Raw genomic sequence first — 11,149 nt, forward strand, 5'->3', positions numbered from 1 at the left:
GTCAGCCTTCCTGCTCCTATGGTGCTGCTTGGCCTGCTGTGTTCATCCAGCTCTACACCTTGTTATCTCAGATTCTCCAGCATCTGCAGTTCCTACTATCTCTGTCTACCTGTGACGCAAATTTCAAAGAATTATGTACTTGAACCCCAGGTCTCTCTGTTCTACAACACTATCCAGGGCCCTACCATTGAGTGTACAAGTCCTGCCATTGTTTGTTTTACTAAATGTAATACCTCAACTTTATCCAAATTAAACTTCATCTGCCACTTCTCAGCCTAATACCCCAATTGATCAAGATCTCTTTATTATCTTTGATAACCTTCTTAACTGTCAACTATGCAACCAGTTTTTGTGTCATCCACAAATTTACTAACCAAACTTCCTCTATTCTCATCCAAATTATTGACAAATTACAAACAGAAGTGGACCCTGTACTAAACTCTGTGGAACACTGATGGTCACAGGCCTACAGTGCAAAAAACAACTTGCCACCATCAAGCCAATTTTGTATCTAATTGGCAAGGTCACCCTAATCCCATGTGATCTAACTTTACTAATTTAGCTTACCATGCAGAACCTTGTCAAATGTTTTACTGAAGTCCATGTGAAAAATGTTTACAGCTCTGACCTCCATCTTTTTGGTTACTCAATCAAGTTTTTGAGACATGATTTACCTCACATAAAACCATCTTAACTATCCCTAATCAGTCCTTGCCTTTCCAAATGCAGGTAAATCCTTTCTTTCAGATGTCAGGTTCATAGGTCTATAGTTATGAAGCTTCTCCTTACCTGAACCATCAGCAAATTACTGCAGGGAAAATGATTACAGTTAAGTGCATGGCTCAGAGATTGGTGTTGGAAAAATTAGTTTCTTTGATGGGACATTGGCATCTGTATTGGGGAAAGTGGGAGCTATAGCATTGGGACAGTTGTGAGCATTGTATTATAATTGGTGAGTTGTATAATTAGGACAGATTTAAACTAAATAGTGGAAGAGGGGGATCAAGTTTGAGTGGATGTGATAAATTGATTCGAGATACCAAGGCAAAAAAGCATGGTAGCAATAAATGAAATGATGATGATCAGAACATGAGAGGTAGTGAAAGACTGCAAAAACCTAAGAGTGCACTATCAGATAAGACCTCATCTACAAAGATAGTATAAAGAACAGTTAAAGTAATTAGTTAAATAAAGAAAAGAAATAGAAGGCAAATTGTTTTCATTAAATGAGTGGTGGGTGTGTAATTAATGGGGAGACAGTGAGAGAGAAAAAGGAGAGGGGACAGGACACAGTTTGCATCTGTCCTCACATTTGAGGAGACAAGTAATATCTCAGAAATGGTTATGACTTAGGAAGTGAAAAGGAGGGAGGAACCAAAAACAATTACATTCACTGGAAAAGGGTAGTAGGAAAATTATTAGAACTAAAAGCTGACGATTTCTAAGGCCCTGATGGGCTTCATTCCAGGGTACTAACAGAAATGGCTGCTGAAACAGCAGATGCAAATGCTTTATTATATTTTGGAAAACAGCAAATGTGACTTCTCTATTCAAGAAAGTTTGGGGCGAGTAGGGGAAGAGACAGAACGCAGGAAACTCCAGGATAGTTATTTCAACATCGGAGATGGCAAAAATGCTGGAATCTTTTATTAAGACTGTATAGCAAGGCACTGAGATCATCTCAATGCTATCAGGCAGAACCACCACAGTTCTATGAAAGGAAAATCATGTTGGACTAACTTTGTGGAGGTTGTTGTTGGAAGTAACAAAATTTACACAAAGGGGAACACGTACTTAGGTTTGTGGATGGTATTTGACAAGGTGTCATGTCAAATGATACACAAAATAAGAGCTCATGGTCAACTGAGTAATATCGTGTGAACAGAGGATGGGATTTTTAACATGAAACAGAAAGCAGGCATTGATGGATCATTTTCAGTTTGGCAAGATATGAATACACAAAATTAGTTTTGGGTCCTCAACTGTTTTCAACTTATATTAACAACTTAGATGAAGGGAACAAATGTATGGTTGCTGAATTTGCTGATGCCACTAAGACAAATAGAAAAGTAAGTTGTGAAATGGCCATGAGGAGTCTGCAAAGATATGTTAAGTGATGTAGATATGTTAAGTGTTAGATGTAGGATAATGACAACTTTCTTAGGCAGAAATAGAAAAGGAACAAATTATTTAAATGGTAGTGGGATTTAGAGTGGAGAGCACATCATATCAGCCCAGAATTTATTGAAGAGTGGAACAAACTCGACGGGCCAAAGAGCCTAATTCTGTTCCTAATTCTTACATTTATATACCTGTCCTTTAGATCTCTAAAATATTAATTCACTACATTTTCTGTAAGATTACCAGGTGATTTTTTTTTTTAAGCTAAGGGAAATTTTGAAGAAAAAAGTGTGCACAGTTCAAGATGATGTCCTGGCATCACTTCTTGGGTACTGTTTTCAAGTTATTACAATGTAATTTGATAATCTCTTTCTAAAATAACTCATTTGGCAAATATGTATTTGCACAATTAAATCATCCATTTGTAATCATGATGTTGCTCCCATTACACTCTTCAGTCTGCAGCTAAATACAAGTCTACTAAAGTAAAATAACTTCATATAACTATCGTTGAACTAAGATAATAACTTGCAGTTACATAGACCTTTAGTGGAGCAAAACATCCCAAGAAATCCCATTTTAAAAGGCGAGAGAGGAAGCAGAACATACCTAATTCAAAGTCAAAAATTAGAGGCATGTCATTAAAACATGGTCAGAGAAATAGATTTACACTTTACATCAACAGATAAAGCTGCAAAGTGAAAGCACTGGGGGGAGAAAAAAGACAGTGCTTTAAGGTTTTGGTGAGTTTTGAGCTCTAAGATTGAGGAGCAAGTTAACATTTGCAATGTTTATTCACCTACAATGGTGGATAATATATCAGAAATCACATGGACTTTTCTGCTTGGAAAGGCCACACTGCCAGTCTATTTAATTTTAACCAAAAATGTCATGCACAAATGATAATTTAACAAAAGTAACAAAATACAGTAAAATACAGAAAAAAACAAAATCAGCGTAAAGCAAGGAAAAAATTATCAGCCCACAAGAGATTAAATTAGCACATATATGTTGTACAATTCAATAATCTTCAAGATTTTTCAGTCAACAGGCAATTCCTCTGTTAGCCTCACAAAGTTCAACTTCACGGTAAACTGAGCTAAATCTTTAGTTCTTATCCCAAGCAAAAAGCCTCCAGAGACTCCAAGTATACAATGGAGCATATTGTGCATTGCATGGCTAAAGGAACAGATGTTCCCACTTTGAATACTTTTTAAATGCTTTGACTATGTATAATTTGATTAGCAGCCTTGTATAAAGGACTTGCTAACCTTAAAATATTAAGGATCAGACAGGCTGGCCTGCTTTCTTGCAGATAATTTAGCTCAAGTCTCCATTTTGAATTTTTGAAAGTCAGAATCTATTATGACTCTAGTTATTTCAAACCTGAATGAACTAAATACATATTTCTCCTTACATAACGCAAAATGATACTCTGCATTTGCCTACATGAAAATTCACTGCCAGGTCAGTAGAAGGAGATAAGGAATGCACATAACAAAAGAAAACGTGAGATACTAAAGTACCTATGTCCGTGTTCCATGACAGCATCATCAAAATGTTACTACTGTGGAGTGAATACTAGTCAATGACGTATGCATAGCACACAACAATTCTAATTGCCTTCAAAGCTGTTTACATCAAGGTACAAAAGAATATACTTGTAATTCAATTGTATAAATGCAAGATATAGTTTGTATAATTAAGAACACTGAACTTAAATGGAAATTTCAGTTCAACAGAAATTCTAAAACAATTGAGAGAGTTTGACGAAGAGGTAAAGATCTGTTTCAAGATGAACACTAATGCCAGTACTGTCAACTTTGAAGATTAGGCAGGGTCTACAGTTGGAAACCATCACTAGATGCAGCCCTCCATTCTAAAATTTTGATCTGGGGATACATGATGACAACAAGTTTGCAAATTACTTGTACGATCCAATCCCATCAATGAATGGGAACGTAAAACCAATCTGTGATGCTGAAGAAAGACCTCAGTGATGGCATGATAAACTTGTTGAACTAAAATAATGACAAATGAGGGAGTACAGGTGCTAGCACAAGTCAGAGAATTGAAAGGTTGGTTAAGTTGAGAAAAATGACAAGTTGTGCACACATTAGTCATATGATGGCTACTGAGATTGTTATTGTTAGGAAAGATTGATGGTAATAAATTAGGATGCAAGCAAGACAGGAAGACACTGTTAGGTATGAAAGAATGAACAGGGAAATTGCAGAGGCTAATATAATCTACATAGGCAAAGGTTAGCAATTATGCATAGTACAGGTTGTCAATTTTCAGACTGAGGCAGGTGGATAAAGAGGCAGAAGAAATTATTTTAACAGGAAAATGACCACACAAGATAAAGTGCTGCAGGCGCTGCAATTTTCATATGTTATACCTGCCTGGTATATTTCAAACTGAGGTATAACAGTAGTCTAACACAACAAAACTTGCAATGTTGCATGTGTGTTATGGATTCCTCATTGACAGAAAGCATACATACACACCTTCTTGCTAATGCATAACACTCAATGTTTCCATTGCACCAAAGAGCAAAACTGGAAAGAGCCACTAATGTACAGAAACAAGTTGAAAACATTCCCTTGAATGACTGAACAATTCCTGTAATCATTATTTAGGTGCTTTACCAATAACTGCCTTTGCCTTCCCGTTTACCTGAAAAACGTGTGGTGTTCGATGCAGACTTTCCAGAGTCTCTTGGCAGCTCGGTGATTTGGAAGCTTGAAACCAATGGTGCTTTCAAACTGTTCATACTGGAAAATTAAATGAAATATTAAAATAATAGAACTTCTACATTTTCAGTCAATTAATCTAGGAGAGAACGGCTGTTTTCCCTTGACTTCTAATAGTTGTATGTAAAAATCTAATAATGTCATATCAGTTGCTGAGCAAGATGGGGTGGAGTTTATAACAGTGAGAAGGAGAAAGACTGACTCATAGCTGGATAATTAGGGAACAAAGGTAGTGGCTCATTATCTTTCAATACGGTAACAGTAGAAAGGCTCCAACTGCCTTCACATCTGTGTAAGTATGGTGCTCTCCCACTGGTTAGCACCATGTTGTACATTCTGACATTAGCACATGGCAAGTGAAGTGCTAGAACATTGAAATGAAGAAACATGGATTGGGTGCCTAATGTATTTTTATTATTTTCTACTTTCAATTGTTTGTGGGCCCTCCCACATAACAACAATCTCAATATGAATGGCAGCATCCTTCTACCCAGCCACGTAGTGTGTTTGGTTACAAATGCAGAAAAATGCTGCAGAGACTCAGCAGATCTGAGAGCCTTCGGCGAGAGAAACAGAGGTAAAATTTCGAGTCCAGTATGGTTCTTCTTCAGAGTCCAAGTATTCTTACAAAGTCATACTGAGTTTGCAACATTAACTCTGTTTCTCTCCCCCTAGGTGCTGCCAGACTCGCTGAGTTTCTCCAACATTTTCTATTTTGTTTCAGATTTCCAGCATCTGCGGTATTTTGCTTTTATTTGGGTGTTTGGTCAGTTAACCCCTGACAAATGGATACTGTGTGACCAAGTCTAACAACAATTAACAGCCTTCCTCTTGAGCCTAAATTCTCAAGGAACATTCAATAAAGGTGATAAATGTTATCTACATTCAACAATTTGCAAACGCGACCACATGACTAACAATGCTGGGGACCAGATAGAATAGCTTGAGTGGAGACATTGCTGCCTCACGTTAAAGTTGACGATTAAGAGAGTTATAGAATTTTACAGTACACAGGAAGGCCATTCGACTCATTGTATCTGTACCAGCTCCCAAAAGAGCTACCCAGCCAGTCCCACTTTCCAGCCCTACCTCTGGAGCCCTCTAAATTCATCACTTTGAAAGATATATCCAGCTTTCTTTTGAAGCCTCCAGTGGGATTTGCCTCCATCACTCTCCCAGGCAGTGCATTCAGTATCCAAACAATTCTCCGAGTAAAGAAATTCCTCCTCATCTCATTGTTCACTCTCTTGCTACAATCTTGAAATTGTGACCCCCTGGTTACTGACATACCAACTAGTGGAAAAAGAATATCCTTCTTTACCCTATCAAATTATTCTTAATTGTGAACACCTCATTAAGGTGACCTCTTAATCTTCTGTTTCAAGAAGAATAAGCCCAATTTCACTAACCTTTCCTTGTCTCTAAAATCTCTCACCACCGGTATCGTTCAAGTAAATCAAGAGTCAAAGAGCTTTAATGAGTGTGTCTTAAAGGATAAAAATGAGATAGGCAAAGGGGTTTCAGGAGCAAATTTCAGAGCTTAGGTAGCTGAAATCATGGCTAACAATGGTAGAATGAATAAACATGGAAATACACAAGAGGCCAGAATTAGAGAGGTACAGAGATCTGAAAGTTGGAGGGCTAGAGTGCTACAAAGTTTTAGACGTAAGGCTGTGGAGAATTTGAAAATAAGGATATGTACTTTAAAACTGAAGCATGTCCGTACCAGCTGTTCATATAAATCTGTGAGGATATGGGACTTTGGTGAAAATTTGGATATGGGTGATAGAATTCTTGATTATGTCAAGCTTATGGACGATAGAAACCAGAAGCATGGACAGCAGAGCATTGGAACAGTCAAGTCTAGAGGTGACAAATAACTGAATGAGAGTTTAAGCAGAAGATGAGGTGAGGCAAGGTAGGAGATGCATATTTTATGAAAATGGAGATTTATATGAGGTTAGAAGCTCATCACAGGGTCACTCGGTGTGGTGGTGGTCTTTTGGCAGTCTCTCGGCCCAGCATGGTGGTCTTCCAGCTGCCCAAACGGTCTTTTGGTCTGGTATGGCCTTCAGGTGATTCCAGAGCGGTCTCCCAGCCTCAGGAACCTTGAGGCAAAGCCTGGCACAGTGTAGAGGCAAGGCCCAGCACGGACTGGAGGCTCAGTGCCAGCGTGGACTGGGTTGGAAGGACCGTTACTCTGAACTTGTTATTTCTTTGTTTTCTACAATCTGCAATGCTGGATTTTATTTTTCTAATTTTATTTCCTAAGAACTTGTATGTTAGAATCTGTACCTAGGCACCTTTGTACCTAAGATGGCACCTTGTGCTGTAAGTGGTGACTTGTAAACTTTTCACTGTATTCATCTGAGTACATGAGAAAATAAAGCTAATTCAATTCAATTCAGTTCAATTCAGTAAGTATACCAAGGTCGTGAATGATCTGGATCAACCTCAAAAAATGTCTAGGGTGAGGGATGGAGTTAGTAGCAGAGATGGAAGTGTATCCAAATTTCCCAACATTTAGCTGGAAAAAATTTCTCGTCAGAGTACTGGGTACTGAACAATCAGTCTAATAAGTCAGAAATGGAGGAGGGGTCGAGAGTAAAGTGGTAGAAATCGTCAACCTACATGTGGACCCTGATGTTGATTTTGAAGTCCTCATGCTGCCTGAGGGCAAAGGATTGGGAGGAAGTCAGGGATAGACCACTGAGAGTCTCCAGAGGTAGCACTGAGCAGCGAGAGTATGGGAAGAATAAAATCTTTGCTTTTGTCATAGTGCCATCCATGTTTGAATGATGACTATTTTGCAAGTGATACATGATAATTGAGTATGATCACCAGATGGCAGCCTGACAGAAATGCAAACAGCACTCTAGAAAAATAAGGCATAATGTAGCAGCTTTTTTTTCAGCATGTAAAACATAGAATATTCTTTAATGCACAAAAAGTATTCCTGTTTATTTTTCATTAAATTTGTTCCCTATTAGTGTTACTAATTATTAAATGTGTTAGTTTAGAAGGATGTCATTATTTGCAAAGCATATTAATGTGGTGATTCTACATTTGCTTTCTCAATACAGTAATCACCTAAGCTGCATCCATAAATGACAAATGAAAAATATTATAACGACCTGAAAATAAGACAGCTGCGTAAAGACTACCTCACAAGGCAAAGAGCTGATCTAAACCAGTGATTTCAACTGATGTAAACAAACAGCTTCTTCACTTCAACATAGTTTCTGGATATAGGATTTCACACCAGAACGGAGTTGCCTGAAAACTTCCAAGGTCACAAGCCCCTTAAACATTCAAACAAAAACAAACTCTGAGTGCTCTCTGCTTTCTGGTTAAATCACTAAGAATTATGTACAGGCAAAAGGGATGGTGGTTTCCCAGTTAATGTATTGGCTTAACAATGCAAACATCATCTGTTTAAATTTCGAGAGGATGAGTTAGAAAACTGAATTCAGTAAATTTGGCAATTTGTAGCTCAGCACGAAAAGCATGAAATCTGCAAATGGTTTCTTATAACAAGGATGGAAAATTTCTGCCCATGCCTGGTCTGACCTAAACCAATTTGGTTGACTTACAACTTGGTTCTGAAGTGACCTAGCAAGATAGCCAGTCATATCTTGATTTTCTCAGGGCAAAAAGAGATGGATAATCAATATTGTCTGCGTCAGAAACGCCAACATCCTGAAAATTAGATTTTTTATTAAAAATGTATCTAAATTCTGAAATTTGTAGCTAACTCTTAATCATCTCATGATAATGCAGGATGGGCAATTAGTGTCACCTTGTCATTGTCATCCATGTCCCAAAGCTAAAACAAAGACCGCAAGAAAAATCATGAACATTGATGAATCAAAAGGGATGCCAGAAAAACTTAAATGTATCTCAACCCCAGGATTTCTACTCGCAATCTTTAATACTTCAAATAATCCCCATTATCCAGAACCAATATCTTATACAACAGAAGTTTCCAATGTTACAGGAGTATTTGTTACTCAGAATTAGAGACTAAATATTACATGCCACACTGCTGGATGATTTTATGGTGGCTATTTGCGCAGCAGCTGAGGCAATGCCATCATTTACTTGCAAAGCTGGCTATATAGATGCGTCGTCACATTTCTAATAATTTACAAGTGTCATACTCTATCATGCTTCTTTTCAACAAAAACCGGTGAGTAAAGTATCTGCTGGGAATAAAGATATCTAAGCACTGTGTGCCCAACCAGCTTTGTGTTAATTTCTACTCTCTTTTATTCATAGCTTCTCTGCAAATATTTGTTGCACTGACACAAAATGCAATTCACAAGAACATTTATTTTTGTTACTTAGCAGTGCTCCATGTTGCTGGGTATAATGTTAACAGGGACCACAATGGTTCAAGAAAGTAGCTCTCTACCACCTTCTCAAGGGCAATTAGGGACAGACTATAAATGCTGTCCAACCAGCAATGCCCATGTCCCACAAGTGAAATAAAAAAAAGCTTCACCACTAGTGCCATCTTATAACTAGTTTTCGCTGAACAATTCAGAAACATAGGACACCGTTCAACAAAGCAACATAAACATTTGTACTTTATTCTTCAAATGCAAATGGATAATTATAGGAATTGCCAAACTGTCAAGTATCATCTGTTAAAACAGAACTAAGGTTTACAGTAGTGTATTGTCAATGCTGAAAAGACAAAAAAAAACTGCATAATACTCAAAAAGACATGGTCAAAGAATTCAAACAATTCTTCTTTCTAATCATTGAATGCCCTGACAGCATTTTTCAATCTGCCTAGTACAGTTCTGTAAACTTGTTTGGCAGATTACTCTTCTATATCAGTCTCTGCGGGTGATGAACAATGGGCAAAATTTTGCAGCTATCAAAACAGACACTATTTGCTGGGGGAGGTGATGACCCAGTGGTGTTATCGCCAGATTGTTAATCCAGAGACCCAGGTAATGGTCTGGGGCTCCGAGTCTGAATCCTGCCATAGCAGATGGTAGAATTTGAATTCATTATATAAATTAATCAACATTAAAATAAAATCTGGAATGAAGAGTCTAATAATGACCGTGAAATCATTGCTGATTGTCAGGAAAAAGCCATCTGGTTCATTGATGGCCTTTAGGGAAGGAGTCTGGCCTGTTTGTGACTCCAGACCCACAGCAGTCTTAACTACCCTCTGGGATGGGCAATAAATGTTGGACTAACCAGTGATGCCCTCATCCCATGAATGAATTAAAAACAAAGTCAATCTATGTCACCAGTAGAGGTCAATGAGTGTCTATTTTGAGAAAGATTATAGTTTTTCTGCCATTTCTATATATAGATATTTTCAATCAACCTGTTTAGAAATGCTATTGAACACCTCTGCAACAGGTGGGACTTGAACCCAGACCTTTTGGCTCGTAGGTAGGGACACTATCACTGTGCCACAAGGGCTCAGTTGGCTGGATGGTCATTGAGTGATGCCAACAGCACGTGTTCAATTTCTGCACTTGCTGAGGTTACCATGACGGACTCTCCTTCTCAACCTCTCCCCTCATCTGAGGTTTGGAGACCCTCAGGTTAAACCACTCTATCTAATGAAGGAGCAGTCCTTATGGTCTGGTAAGATAATGGTGACTTTACCTTTTTATACACTTTTATTGTTCTTCGAAGCTTAGCTATTTTTACCATCTGCTCACAACTGTCACCATTTGTAAACATTCTAATTAGCTGCAAGAATCAAAATATATTCTGGTAAATTTATTCAATACTGAACATCATGTTAATTAATGTTAACAATTTTCATTCCACTGGGAAATGGTTTAGGATGCTATACTATACAGTGTCCTTTCATAGCTGTAGCATTTATTGACAAGTCAAAACGAAAAAAATGATTTTTCCATATAGATCAGCAGTTAACAGATTTCAGGTTGACTATAGGATTACTTTAATAAAAAAACACAAAGAACTGTGGATGGTGGAAAACTGAAACAAAAACAGGAAGTGCAGGAGAAACTGTGGCACTATCTGTACAGAGAAAAACAAAGTTAATGTTTCAGTCCAGTGAGTCTTCGTCAGAACTGAAAATAGCTGGGAAAGGACGTATTTCTGCTGATGATGGGAGCTTAGCGGTGTTTAGGGCAGGAGAGGGGGTGTTGGTTAATAGAGTACGTGGAGACTGGGCCCAGAAAGAGAAATAAAGGTAGATAGGCAAACAAAGAGACAGCTGACAAGGGGACAGAGAGAGAGAGAGAGAGAGAGAGAGAGAGAGAGAGAGA

At 38.0% G+C, this 11,149-nt stretch overlaps 1 protein-coding gene across 7 annotated transcripts in view; it reads right to left on the bottom strand.

Annotated features, from left to right (window-relative positions):
* The window catches only part of LOC109914729 (band 4.1-like protein 1), a 266,765-nt gene that overhangs the window by 41,196 nt on the left and 214,420 nt on the right, over positions 1-11,149 (bottom strand). For all 7 annotated transcript variants that reach the window (XM_048608295.1, XM_048608293.1, XM_048608291.1 and 4 more), the window contains exon 10: positions 4,801-4,898. In XM_048608295.1, coding sequence (XP_048464252.1) covers positions 4,801-4,898 — 98 coding nt within the window. The remainder of the gene's footprint in view (positions 1-4,800; positions 4,899-11,149) is intronic.

Source organism: Rhincodon typus, chromosome 19 (genome assembly GCF_021869965.1).
Source record: "Rhincodon typus isolate 14 chromosome 19, sRhiTyp1.1, whole genome shotgun sequence".
Lineage (NCBI taxonomy): Eukaryota > Metazoa > Chordata > Chondrichthyes > Orectolobiformes > Rhincodontidae > Rhincodon > Rhincodon typus.